This window comes from Gekko japonicus, unplaced genomic scaffold (assembly GCF_001447785.1).
Source record: "Gekko japonicus isolate JY-2015 unplaced genomic scaffold, Gekko_japonicus_V1.1 scaffold384, whole genome shotgun sequence".
NCBI lineage: Eukaryota > Metazoa > Chordata > Lepidosauria > Squamata > Gekkonidae > Gekko > Gekko japonicus.
Window position 1 is genome coordinate 553,679 of NW_015175980.1, and position 14,625 is coordinate 568,303.

A 14,625-nucleotide genomic window follows, 5' to 3' on the forward strand; every position below is an offset into this window, starting at 1 on the left:
TCTCCCCCCCCCCCCCAGCCGCCTGGCAGCTGCAAGGCTAGGCGTGCTGGGGGTGGGGGTGTCTGGCATCATCAGGTGGTGGGGCAGGGCGGGGGGGGGGCTCTGCCCCCAAATGCCTCACTGTGGCTATGGGCCTGGCTGAAACACAGATCAACACGGGATGTAGAAAAGCAGAAAAAATCATCACAACCTCTCTTCCTCCCCCCACCCCATCCAGGCCACCTCAACTTACCTTTAACAGAGGAAACCATACCTCCCTCATTTAGCTCTTTAAAACAAATCTCTAGACCTCTTGCCACATACAGTATAAAGCAGTATGAATGAACCTTTCATGGCAGTAGACTGCCCCCACCATACAACAGCTATCATATAATAACAGCGGGTTAACTAAAATATACCATGGCTATCATCCTCCCCTCTATTTTTAGAAGGATGCAACTTTCCAAAAGGGTTGCAGTTCTTCTGAAATTCTCCAGATGGCACCAAACACTTCCAGTGCCGTTTGAGGAAGTGAAATTAAAAGGAAACCAAAGACTGAAGGGCCAGATAAAATTTCTCACCACCCTTGTTTTGATGAACTGAACACACGGTGAATCAGTTCTGTTAAAAGTAGGTGGGATCATGGCTGCTCCAAACACCAAGAAGCAGGCTCCTGGTAAGATTCTGCGGTCCAAATACTGGCCTGTGAAATACCTGTGTACCTTGTGTACCTTGTACCTACAGCCTCTCCCCACCTCATATATTCTGTGGTTTAAGATCATATATTCTGTGGTTTAAGATTAAGAACTGTTCCTTCTTCCATCTTATTTCAGCTGATCAATTTTTTTAAAAGTCAAAGTCTGAAATCCAAGTCCCGTCTTACAAAGACAAAGTTCAACCTTGCCTATGTAATTGTAGCTGAAATTCAGCTACAGCTACCTTGAAAAGTGTGTAATTTCGTGTTACCTTTTTCTCCTGCTGTATTATTTAAATTTCATTCATAATTTTGCACATTTATTTAAATTTACTTATGTTAGCACGCTTTTATGCCTGATGGCCAAAGTGAGCTTAGCTGTTGCTCCATCTGCATGCTCTACACATCTGCTCTCTGCTGCTTTTGACTACATTGGTTTCCCCCCCCCCCCCCCCGGCAATCTATACAATATAGAAGACTGCAATTTCTGGTATCACCCATGGGGCTGCAGAAGAAGTGTTCCTGCATGCACCTCCTTTCTGGAATCCAAGAGAACTCAGATTTTTTAATTATGACCATGGGCATTTTAAAGGCGCACATAAGAGCACCATTTTAAGGTACGAACCTCAGAGAATGAGAAGCAAACAAGCACGCTCAGTGTTGCTCACCTGACTGCACAGGCCTGAACAGTCTGAAACCCTGATTAGGAACGCAAGAGCCCTGCCACAAGTAATTCTCAAGCCGTGCTGCCAAATGTTTAAAAAGCCTGCAGTTTAATAATCTAGCCACTCCTGTTTCATAAATCCTGCCTCTCTTCTCTTTCCGGCCCTGTAGCTTGCCAGTCCCTGACAGACAAACACACGGGGCCTATTAAAAGCTTGCCCTAGAATCTTTGCTAAAATTCAGATAACTGAAACATGTGAGTGGTTTATCAGAATTTCACATGACATTACGTTTTGGCAAGTGCAGGTGTTTTACTACTACACCCCCCTCCCGTCCCCAATATTTTTGTTTGAAAAAACCTGGAAAAGTTGTCGGAAGGCTTTCACGACCGGAGTTCATTAGTTGCTGTAGATTTTCCAGGTTGTGTGGCCGAGGTCTTGGCATTGCCAGTCACAGTTACTGGCAAAACGTCAGGTTCTACAATGCCAAGACCACGGCCACACAACCTGGAAAATCTACAGCAACTAACGAACTGGAAAAGATCTGTCAGCCTGCCAACCCAGAGCAGGTTCCAGTCCAGCCGGTAGCCAATGACAAACACCTAGCACCCTTTCAACTCACCTGCCAGGCACAAAATTTTATTCCATTCTTAAGCCAGACGACTCCGTGTTGAATTAACCTTAATTATAATTATCACACACAAACCTTCCGTTCTTCACATTATTTTATGTCATGTCAGAACCCAGAGCAGCCCGAGAAAATAAAGACACTGACCTCTAGAGGAGAGAAGTCATGATTGACGAGGAATGACAGCCCACCAACTGGAACCACAAGAAACTCCACTCTGAAAGTATCATGGTTCCCACCATAGGTAGCCTTAAATTTCATGTAGATCAGGTAGACTGTGGCATACGAACAAGCAACGTAGATAAGCTTGAAAAAGAAAACACCAACATGTGTTTATCAGGCTTTTAGTCTGGATTTCCATCATTTAAACAGAAGCATTTAACATACACAATAAAGGACAGAAAGGATCTTTGTTCGTTGGTTCAAGTGAGCGCCCCCCCCCCCCCCCCGTTTCAGTTACATTCATCAGCATGTTATGCTGGGCAGAAGTTAGAAAGCCATCAACCTCCCCCCCCCGAAAATAAACAAGCCAGTATTAGAAAGGCAAATGGATATTAGAATATTAAGAGATCCTAAATTACCTACTGATTGATGTGAGCTCATCCAGATTTTTAAGGAAAACATGACCTATCAACCCAAAAATATCACTGTCTGAAATTCACTAAAAGCAACGCCCACTCTGTTTGCATCCCACTGATTTCTCCCTACTCACCCAACCAGGAGCCAGTAAAGGTATTTGTGTAGTTGATGTTTACAAGCAACTGACTATGCACACGCTCTATTCTTCTGAGCAGTAAAAAGCAGAAACGGGAAGACTGCAATAACTATGAACAGAAAAACTGCTCTTTGAGTGATGAACTACCCTACATGAGATGTTAATTAACAGACATACCTTTTTAAAAACTACTTGCATTAGTTCTAAGGCTGAAACCAATTGGGAGTAAGTAGTACTGGACTCAGTGGAACTTACTGTCAGGCTCAGTATGCATTTTATGGTTCGCCTGCGATAGAGGAAGGGGGGGGAGAAAGGGGTGTGAATACCAAATGCTTTCATTTTCCTAAATGCTTTGATGTGTTGCAGAGACCTGTTGTTTTGCTTTATTTATGTAGAGGGGTACGTGCTTAGTGGGGTGTGTGCGTAGTTGACTGTTATTTCTGGCGGGGCAAATGCCATGGGGTAATTGGGTCCTGATCTTTAATGCTATTGCACTGCAATCTGCACGAAAGCTCGTGTTCAGTACGGTATTCTTCAACGTCTCAATAAACTAAACTTTCTCCGAAGTGAGTGGTGTTGAGAACTGATTTAACCAGGATTCTGACACTTACTTTGAAGTCAACGTGCTCATTACAGGTCACAAGGGTACTTAAACAGCAGTCCAAGTGAACCCTATGATTCTGGTTTAGGTATCTGAGAAAAGCATTGCAGTGTGGTAGAGTGTCAAACTAGGATCTGAGAGACCCAGCTTCAAATTCCCACTCTGCCATGGAAGGTGGCTGGGTGACCCTGACCAGCCACTCTCTCTCAGCTTAACCTGCCTTGCAGGGTTGTTGTAATGATAAAACAGAGCAGAGAAGTATGTACGCGGCTTTAGGTCCCCGTTGGGGAAAACAAAAGTGTGCTGCCCCTAGCAGTCAGAATCTGTAGAATTCCAGGCGGGGAGTGTGCTGCCCAGCAGGATAAAAAGTTAGCAGTCTGTACTAATGCAGAAAGGCACTGTACCTTTAACATGCTGCCTCATGGGAACTGTAGTTTTAGAAAGCCTTTCGGTCAGGTAGCCCCTTCATTGGTCAGCCTAGGAGCCTTTCCGGTGGCATAATGAGTCTGTGAAAAGCATGTTTATTGCTCTCTTTCCACCTTTTGTTTGGTAATCTCTATGATAAGGAGACAGGGAACCCCACCTCTTTCTCACCATAGCCATAGAATTGACCTGGATCATAAAGAGGTAACCTCCTACCCAGTCATCAGCTTAGATCGTGAGTAATGATCTTCTGAATGCACTTGGAGTGAAATAAAGATATTTGAATCTCTTAAAGTGGCTGTGCATTTGATCACTCCTAGATGTTCAGTTCAGCTAGGCGGAGCGCCAGACAGGATAGGTAGCATATAAATGAATGATACATAAAGAACTTTCTACGAAAGTAATTATGTGCAGACCACACAGCAATGAGTGTAGAAGCTAAATGTCTAAAACCGCCAGCTCCTCCACCTTGGGGGGGGGGGGGGGGAGAAAGAGATTACTTTTCAGGGAAATGGGTTTTAGCATTTTCCTGAAAAACACTGCACAGAGATTTAATTAACAAGATGGGAAGACTGGAGGATACCGAAGGTCAAACAACTCGCGGAAGATCACACAGCATGTCTGTGACACAGCCAGAATCCAGAACACCGCCTAATCCATCAGAACAGAATGACCACAAGCCGATCTGGGTGGGAGGGAGTAATGATAATCATTTATGAACATATCCTCAGGAGAGAGAAAAATTAATAGAGACATGAAGCAGAATCTAATTCTGATATTCCGTGAGACGGACAAAAAAGAGAGAGGGAAACAAGGCAGTGTGATATTGCTGTCTCTGGGTTGGTGGTGAAATCCACCAAGCAGGGAACATCCCTGGAAAGCGCTCTGGCAGAACAGTGCCAACAACAATACCGACAGGAAACTGGAAGGAGGCACAAGCAACCGGCTGAACCACAAAACTATAAATCTCCAGGGGAGGAATTCTGCATTTTGTGTCTGATTTAAACTTCTGCTCTTCAATACGTCTTGTCCAGCCCTCTTCCTTCTATTGCAGCTGGGCAAAAAAAAAAAAAAATGTTTCCAAGCCACAGAGAAGCAGCACAGAAAGTCAGGAGGGGGTTCAATTCACCTTACCCAGGAGCTCCTTTCACAGACTTCCCCATGCCTGACCTGACTTTGTATGCAGATGGGGGAGAAAAGTGAATACAGAACCTAGGACTGACCCATCCGGTCTAGCTTGGCCTCCAGAGATGATTTCCCCAGCCAGCTTCATCAAGCTCATGGTGCAGGCAAGAGGAAAACAACTTATCTTTGGCACCTGCACAGTGCTCTGTAACAGTGAAGGAAACACCATCTTGTACTTTCCCAAGCATCATTACCTACCTCTTCGTTTGCTTAACTCCCACTTTCCTCTGCTCCCCTTTCTACCTTCCAAATTCTCTTACTCTATCTTCTGGGCATCTACATTAGTTTGCACAAACACACAAATGGTAGTCAGTTTTCTCCTAATCTACTCTAAAATCTTGTGTAAGAGGACACTGCAGAACCTGAGCCTCACGTCAGTACCAGCTGTATCCCAAATGGTGTGGAACTTGACATTCTGTGTGCTTCACTCTGCTAGCAGAGACCTAAAACCGTACTGGCAGTAGTTACGCGAAGTAGAAAGAGATAGCCCGGGTCCCTCTAACTTTTCAACCTGCAAGCTGCTACATGGATTCATCTTTGCCTTGCAAAATATAAAAGAGAACATTCATTGTGGCCATAGACAAAAGCACAGCTCCATGCAAGTTTAGCTGAATAACATTTGCTCCTAAGAAATGCCTTGGAAGTTGAGAGGCTTGTGACATGTTTGCACATGTGGAATATTCAAAATCAAATCCAGGAGTCATTTGGTGGACCAAATTAAGACTAGATTTTAGAGGATCAGCTCTTATGGAAGACAGGCCCAGTTGTGTAGTGTGGAATCTGCAAGGGCTGGTAAGGGGCACCTCAGTTTCTCCCGTATCCATTTGCCCACACCACTTTCTCTTTTCCCTCCTCCTGGCAGCCCCCATATCCTCACCCTTCCCTGTTCTTCTTCTCATACATCAGCCAACCTACTTTTTATCTGCCCTCCATCTTCAGCTACATTTATGTATTAGATTTACATTTCACCTTTCTCCACAATATGGACCCAAAGCAGCTTACATCATTCTCTTCCATCTTATCCTCACAAAAACCACATGAGGCAGGTTAGGATGACAGAGTGTGTGACTGCCTCAAGGTCACCCAGCTAAGGTTCCATGGCAGGGTGGGGATCTCAACCTGGGTCTCTGGATCCTAGTCTGAAACTGTAGCCACTGTGCCACATGATGTGTGGGGCAGCTGCTGCTGAACAGTAGCAAGCAGCTGAGCCTGGATGAGTCATACAATTCACTTGACAGCAAGACATCTGATGGCTGCTGTCGGGCCTGGCCCCATGATTCCTCTCTCAAAGGCTGAAAGAGCCCTGGAAAGGGTCCTGCCCCCTTTCCCTGCCTTTTACTGACAGACACCAAGGCTGGCAATACTGTTATGGTTGCCTCATTTCTTAAAGCTCCAGACACCACCGCCATGATTTTCGGAGTGTTTAATCCTCCAGTAATATTTGTTTTTTTAAGTTCACATTTTCCTGCAAACGTGGGACTTTTCTCAGGATTGCAGAAAGATCAGACTTTTCAGTTCATGGCTCCAATCTCTGGATTTAAGTATCCACAATCCTGGCTGGTGGAGAATTAGATATACTGAAATTTTGTACATAAAACTTCTAACCCCACTCTTACATGGCGCTCCCCGTGTAACAAAAGGATCAGATCCATATCTGCTTAGCTTCAGCAGCTTGGCAACATCATGAGTGCCCAGACCACTCACTGGGCCTGCCTCATAGTCTTTTCTGTTAGTACAGAGGGGGGAAAAAGTACTTGAGCTGTGGTGGCTCAAGTGGTTAAGACGTTGAACTGCAGGCTGTGGAAGGTCAGTAGTTCTACAGTTCGAGACCCGGGTGCCACATGATGGAGTGAGCTCCCATCTCTAGTTCCAGCTCCTGCCAACCTAGCAGTTCGAAAGCAAGAAATTGCAAGTAGATAAATAGGTACCACTTCGGTGGGAAGGTAACAGCATTCCGTGTGCCTTGGCGTCTAGTCATGCTGGCCACATGACCACGGAAACATCTTCAGACAGCGCTGGCTCTTCGGCTTTGAAACGGAGATGAGCACTGCAACCCCAGAGTCGGATTCGACTGGCTTTCAAGCAAGGGAAACCTTTACCTTTACACAATATTAGACTCAACAATTTACCCCAAGTCGTTTTACCCAACTGAGAACTGATACTCATATAAACCTGTCACCTCGGCTGCTGCCATAGCTGCTGGAGGAGGGAGGTGATGTATGGGTCTGTTGCTATAATGGAATCTTAACTTTCGCTTTTCCAGGCTCATCTTATCTGCTCACCTAAGCTGGTGACCTTAGTACCTTGTTGCTGCTTTCTCTGAGAATATAGACCTGTTAGGTTAGGCGGAGGAGCTGCGGTGGCTCAGGTGGTTAAGATGCTGAACTGCAGGCCGTGGAAGGTCAGTAGTTCAGCAATTCGAGACCCAAGTTGCCGCATGACGGAGTGAGCTCCCGTCTCTGGCCCCAGCTCCTGCCAACCTAGCAGTTCAAAAGCAAGAAACTGCAAGTAGATAAATAGGTACCACTTCGGTGGGAAGGTAACAGCATTCTGTGCGCCTTGGTGTTTAGTCATGCTGGCCACATGACCACGGAAACATCTTCGGACAGCGCTGGCTCTTCGGCTTTGAAACGGAGATGAGCACCGCAACCCTAGAGTCGGACTCGACTGGCTTTCGAGCAAGGGAACCTTTACCTTTATGTTAGGCGGGCTTTTTGCTAGTTCCCTGACTGGCCCAGGTCCTTTTGAATTATGTATAACTCCCCATTTCGTGCGCTTGCCATCAGTACTAACACAGAATGTGAGCACAGATGACCTGCCTTTACTGTATTCAATAAACTTCACTCTTTTGAATGGGAGTTGTTGGACACTGATTGCGGCAGGACTCTGACACCTTTTATAATGCAGCCAGGTACACATCTGAATACACTCAAACCCAGTGGCTCAAGGGGGCAGAGAGCACACTTAATATGAATTTTTATGACTGGATAGGTTCATTCTCATTCTTTTTCACGTGTGTACACAGACACATGCTGCTTTAATTCTAAGCAAGAGTGGCCTCAAAAATGACAGCCAGGCTTCAGTGACATTCAGTAGTGCCCTGTAATTTGACAGGTAGATGTGCCATGGTAGAAGAAAGCTTTGCTTTAAGCAGCAATACACTCAGAGGACCACAGAGTCAGAGCAGAGTGCATAGAACTGGAAGCTGGAAGGGGCCACACAGGCCATCTAGTCCAACCCCCTGCTCAACACAGAACCAGCCTAGAGCATCCCTAGTGACAAGTGTTTGTGCAGCCACTGCTTAAAGACTGCCAGGGAGGGGGAGCTCACCACCTCCCTAGTGGAGTGGGTGCGGAGGCCTGATCCTACTGTCAGAGAATAACCAGGCTGCCTCAACAGTCTTCTCCAAACAGCTTGACCTCACTGCCGATTGGTTGTCCTTGTGTAAAGTGAGGAGTGCCCTGTCTTGTTTGTTGCGTCGGGGACGCTTCTATTGTCAAGATCACAGGCAGCAAATAATCGCCGAGTATCTGTAAATGGTATAGATTATATAGACTGAAGCACCAGTTTTTACTGTATTTAAAAAACGTATTTTATTGTTTTAGTATTTGTATGCTGTTAGCCGCCCTGAGCCACTGGGTAGGGCGGGATAGAAATCCCATAATAAATAAATAAAATAAATGAGGCTCAAGATGGCTAGCTGTACAAGGGCAACTTATTGTACTGCCTGCTAGCCTGTCCCTTTCCTGCAGCTGCACACGCTGTCTCTGCACTGTAGGCAATAACCCTTTATTTGCGTTCCTATGAAGGCTAGCTCACCAGGGAACACGCATGCCAAAAATTCAGTAGCCTCTTTCGCATACTAAGCATACCGTACCTTCATAGAAGTGTTATAAAATGAAATGAATGAAGTGAAGAGATCCAGATAACGAGTAGTGAAGACCAGTGCAAAGAGAAGCTGGCTTTTCCCAGATATACCTAAAGAAAGAAAATAAGTATGAGGAAAGGTCTTCACAAAACTCAAAGTGTCAAAAATCCCCTTGATCCAAAAGACGGAGCCATCCGGATTCCCTCGATGCCCACTGAATGGGATCCATGCAAAAAGGAGTTCATTTGCATAAGCTTGTAGAACCCTATAAGTTTCAATACCCCAATTAGATTATCTCTGCTTTTTGTTAATTCATTAATTTTTATTAAACAGGATACTGGACTAGATGGACCACCAGTCTGAGCCAGCAGGGCTGTTCTGCTGTTCTTATTCAGAGACAACTACTAGAAAGCACCACAGAGAACAAAACGGCAGGATAAATCATACATTCTTTGACTAACAGCCAAGAAAAGATACACACTTATTAAGAAGAAAAGATTGGATTTATTCCCTGCCCTTCACTACCCAAGGGAGTCTCAGAGCGGCTTACAAACTCCTTTCCCTTCCCCACAACAGCCTATGAGGAAGGTGGGGCTGAGAGAGCTCTGACAGAAACTGCTCTTTTTTGAGAACAGCTCTGCCAGAACTATGGCTTGCCCAAGGTCATCCAACAGGTGCAAGTGGAGGAGTGGGAAATCAAAATTTAAAAAAAATAAAAGCAGTCAGGATGGCAACTGAAAAGCAGTGGACATAACAGAATAGCTGGAGCTACACAGACTCATGGGATTTCAGTAGAAAAGAGTAAGAATCCAGTTGCACCTTAAAGACTAACAAAATTTGTGGCAGTGTATGAGCTTTCCTGAGTCACTGCTCACTTCTCAGAAGAAATGAGCAGTGACTCATGAAAGCTCATACCCTAGCACAAATCATGTTAGTCTTTAAGGTGCTACTGGACTCTTATTCTTTTCTACTGCTTCAGACAGACTTACATGGCCACCCATCTCAATCTATCTTCATGGGATTTCAGCCATTCAGGAAGACTCCCTCTCATTGCAGGCAAAATACACCTGATCACGAGAATCTCCAGTGCTGCTGTCTGAACAGAGTTACACCCTTCTAAGCAAACTGAAGGTTGCAACTCTACTCAGGATGCTATTGTTCACGACGATGCATGTAGTGTACTGAGGTATCACATATCCCTGATTATTAGCTCTGTCCCATACAGCTCAATGCAAACAAAGCACCCAAGCATGTGATGTTGTATATTTCAGCATGCTATTAAAAAAAAAAACAGGCAGACACTGCTTCACTAAGCCTAGGTATTCGAAGTTATTAGTTTCAATGGATGAAAGTAGAACAGCACATAGCTCAATCACAAGAATCTAACTAAAAGGAGGTTATTTACAGAGGTTATTACACCAAGTCCCAGAATTCCTCCAGTTGTGGTGGACAAAGAGCCGTTTTTATGGGAGTCCACAGAGTGTGAAGCAATCCTATAAGGTGGATGACCTTGAGGCTGATGGCTTTTAGATCAGATACTTCTGTCCCAGAGGGCTTTGGAGTAAACTGATTAATGAGGCATCGGATGCTGACCTTTAGGTGATTCCTTTTACTAATTTCTCTGTTGGACACTACTACTTATTTACTGGCCGCTGCACAGTCTTTTCTGTTGTTTTTCATTGAAAATATTGCTTCATGCTAGTTTGAATGTCAACCTGGGGGCCTTTCCAGGTTAAAAGGCAGGGAAGAAGTACTTGGAAGTCTGTGTCACAGCAACAGACTTGCCCTAAAGAGAGCTGGTTTGGTGTAGTGGTTAAGAGCAGCGGACTCTAATCTGGAGAACGGGGTTTGATTCCCCACTCTGCCACATGCAGCCAGTTGGGTGACCTTGGGTCAGTCACAGTTCTCTCAGAGCTCTCTCAGCCCTATCTACCTCACAGGGTGTCTGTTGTGGGAAGAGGAAGGGAAGGAGACTGTAAGCCACTCTGAGACTCCGAGTGAAGGGCAGGTTATAAATCCAATCTCTTCTCTTCTTCTAAATCTCCATTTTTAAAGTAATCCCTAAACCCATTGGCATCCTGTTGCAGATCACAATCAGCTGGCAGGGAGGGGGAAGGCTTGGAGTAGAAAGCCCACCCCCTTCCTCAAAAGTCCCACTGAGTTCAGCGGAGCTTACTCACAGGTAAACATGCACAGGATTGGGCTGGAAGGATGTTAGTTCTATTAAATTCACAGCTTACCCTAGCAAACAGCAGTTCTTATCTACTCTGCATGCAAGGATTCTCACTGATTTCTCAAACTCCCAATTACTTTATCTACAATAACTGGACTCTGCAGCTTTAAAAATTCGCTCCAGTAAAATACCACATGATTAGTCAACTGTGATTGATCCCTCTTGCCACAAGATTGCATTCCCTTCTCTTTCTAGTGCATACTGTTTATCAGGCACTGAGCTTAAACATAGGAATGAAAATAAAAAATAACCACCACAGTACCAGATTAATACAAAGTTCAGACATAAAAAGCCAGCTCAACATCAGATTATTCATGTAGGATAAGCAGAGGAAGCTGCACTCTGTAAAATGTCTGGCATGCAGCTAGAAGGTGCTTCTGGACTCTGCACTGTACTTGCACGAACAAGTGTTGATCATTCCCAAAAGCCTTTTCCCAAAGCGGACTGTGTCACAATTACAGATGCCTTAGTAGCATCCAAACTTGACTTCTGCGATGTGCTTTATAATGGCGGCCCTTGAAGATTGCTCAGAAACAACAACTGGTACAAGCTCACAACCTTGCTGGAATGCACTGCTGTGACCATTTTATCCAGTGCTGTGCCACACTGGCTTCCAAATTGTTTTCAGGGCCCCAATACATTGTGCTGGCTTTGACCTTTAAACCCTGAACAGCTTGGATCATGAGAACCTGAAGGACTGCCTCCAACTTTACTGCCAGTCCAAGACAGGAGAGCCACATGTGGCATCTTCCTCAGCCTTAAGACAACTTGGACGGCCAGGTTCTGAGGCAGGGCCTTTTCTGCTGCTGCCCAACACCTATGGAATGTGCTCTCCCAGGAGCTGAGAGTGACCACGTGATCCCCCCCCCACATCCAAACTGATGTAAGACCTACCTCCTCCTGAAAGCCTTTGACTTACAAGTGAGAGTTCATTACCACTCGGAGTGTTTGTCAGAAAAGTGGTATATAAATATTTCACATAAACAAATGGTGGGCTATACTAAAATGCTTATGGTAGGGGGACAGCTGGTCCTATTTACTGTTTGAACGATTTCTAATTTTATGGTCTTTGGTTATAAATCGTACCATGATCACAAGAATGTTCTCAAAACAAAAGGTAGTCTAGACATATACCAAATAGGATTTTTTTTAAAAATCACTTGCTGGCTTTAAACAAATATATTAAATTGCAGCACAGAAGCTGCAGAACAGCACGCGTTCCTTCCTCAAGGTAATTCTGACACAAACAACACTCCTGGCATAAAAGACTTCCCAAAACAGAACTAGCCGAGCCATGAGAAATATTCTTTGCAACTAAGACGCCGGCACAAAAGATAGAGCAAGAATATAACTGACATCTCTCTCCCAGGCAACTCCGTTCGTTCGCCACACCTTCCTTTAGCTGCCACGTCAGACTAGGCCAGGAATCCCAATTGAGAGCCTATTCTCTTCAGCCTTGATTCAGTCATTTGCTCCCAATTTTCAACTGCGCTTGGCAATGCAAGTAAGAAAGTTCTGCCAAGGGCTCAAAAATCCTGCTGGGTCACCGCTTAACCCTTTTAAAGGAAGAGAAATATAATAACGGCAAACGACCGTGACCAAATCTAAAAGCAAAAGAAGTTCCAGCACCCAAAGAGCATGACTTTTAGTTTGCAACAACTGTCGTTTTGCATGAAAAGCTGATCTCTGCACAACACCTTCTGTTAGATGAAGCATAGTGTATTTGGGAAAGGGGGGGAGTGAAACCGCAGTTTCAGGTATTTCAGAACTATATTTTATTTCTTGTCCACAGCAATTCCTTTACACCCCCCCTCCCCAATCTCTAGGAAAAGCTGTAGTCTGTAGAAAGCAATTCCCTTTTGCTCACCTGTAAGTTAATTCATATCACCTTCATAAAGAATGTGTAGAAAAATGTTTCATGCTTCCTGCAGTGCCATTAGAGCAGACACATAACTCTGCCTGTGCTGCACCAGGAAATTCCTCCCAATGCATCTCCACAGTTACACCACATTGCTGGGCTCTTTTTTGACGGCAGGAAGGAAGACTAACTTATTTGACCTATACACGCCTCATTACTGAGGAGTGAGAATGCCTAGATTCTGACCTTTTCCCAAGCCTCCAAATTGTCTCGGCTTCAATTGCACCTGCATTATACAATCCCTCTGTATATATGTCACTAAATTACTAAAAATATATTTCTCCACCCCACGGAATCCTCTTCTCTTACAGCACCACGGAGAAAGAGCGACCTAGGTTGCGTAAATCCTTTTAAAAAAATAAATGTTACAAGACCGTGATTCAAAATGAACTTTGAAAGTGCCTCACACATGAAGCCTTAGGAATGCCTTTTCTTCAAATCAGTCCCCAGTCCCCCCAAAGGACTGCACCTCCTCCAAAGAGAATGGCCTAGGGGAGCCCTACAAATCCCTCTAACATCAGATTCAACCTCCTGGCCATTCAACTGTTATTTTTTTTAAGCAGCACATCAGAGCTGACCCTGAGAACAAAGCATCACACCTGCTTTTTAAGCAGAGGAAACATCTAGGACAGCTTGAGGAATACCCTCTCCCAAATCAGCACCCCCAAACCCACCCTACACATAAAATTGTGTCCCTGATGCTTCAAAAGTGACATCACTCCTCCTCACAAGGAAACAGAGAGCAGACTGAGAAATGCCTCTGCAACATCCAGCCCCACTAGCAAGAATGGAGCCCCAAACAGAGGGCTCTGTTCCCCCCAATAACCCCTGAAGGTTCAAAGGAAACACCACACTGCCTTTCAAGACCAGGGATGCCCCCCCAAAACCAGACCTCTCCCACAGGGCTGTAACCCTCCCTCATAACCTCAGATGCTTCAATGGCAATACCATTTCACCTTGCAAGAACACAGGGCAAACCTGCCCCACCAGCCCTCCAAAACTTCAGAAGTTACCACTGCTGCTTTAAGAATACAGTGAACAGGTCAGAACTAGAAATACCTCCCTCTCCTGCAAGACCAGTACAAAAGGCTCCCGCACCACACAAAATCTCAGATGCTTCAAAACTAACACCACCAATGCTCCCTCTAAGCTGTGTAGTCTTCTGAGCAAAGATTCTACTTTGTGAGCTACTGGCATTAAAGCTGTGAGTGAGCAATTTGGCTGCTGCCGAAATTAGTTTGATCAGGAGCCATCCTCCTTGAGCGATGACAGAAAACGTGTGAGCCAGAGGCTAAAAGACTGAGCTAGCTCACACCAACTCAGCTTAGAGGGAACACTGAACACCACTCCATGGTGGGAAAGAGCCACACAAGAGCTAAGTCCCCTGCCACATAATACCAGGAGGGGCTTTGCAGAAAACATCACCCCCACCTTTCCAAAACACAGGGCCAGCTTAGAAATACCAGCCCACCCAACCACCCCCTCCAGAAGGTCCTAACCCCCCCCCCATAGCCCCTAAAAGCTTGAAAAGGCACCATCACCCCACTGAGTTAAGCATATGGGGCGCAGGTCACAACCTTAACAATAACTCCCCCCCAAAATATATATATATATATCTCAGATGCTTCAAAACTGACACCAGCTTTGTGATGTTGTGGAATAAACCACCAGTACCCCCCTCCCCCCCAAGAGATGAGTCCCCCAGACACAGAGACCCCC

The 14,625-nt window shown here is 45.1% G+C and overlaps 1 protein-coding gene across 1 annotated transcript in view; it reads right to left on the reverse strand.

The window, feature by feature from the left end:
* Positions 1-14,625, reverse strand: part of KDELR2 (KDEL endoplasmic reticulum protein retention receptor 2) — a 21,165-nt gene that overhangs the window by 6,205 nt on the left and 335 nt on the right. The window contains exons 2-3 of the mRNA XM_015426201.1: positions 8,765-8,865; positions 2,111-2,269 (exon numbers count right to left, since the gene is read on the reverse strand). Of these exons, the coding sequence (XP_015281687.1) occupies positions 2,111-2,269; positions 8,765-8,865 (260 nt within the window). The remainder of the gene's footprint in view (positions 1-2,110; positions 2,270-8,764; positions 8,866-14,625) is intronic.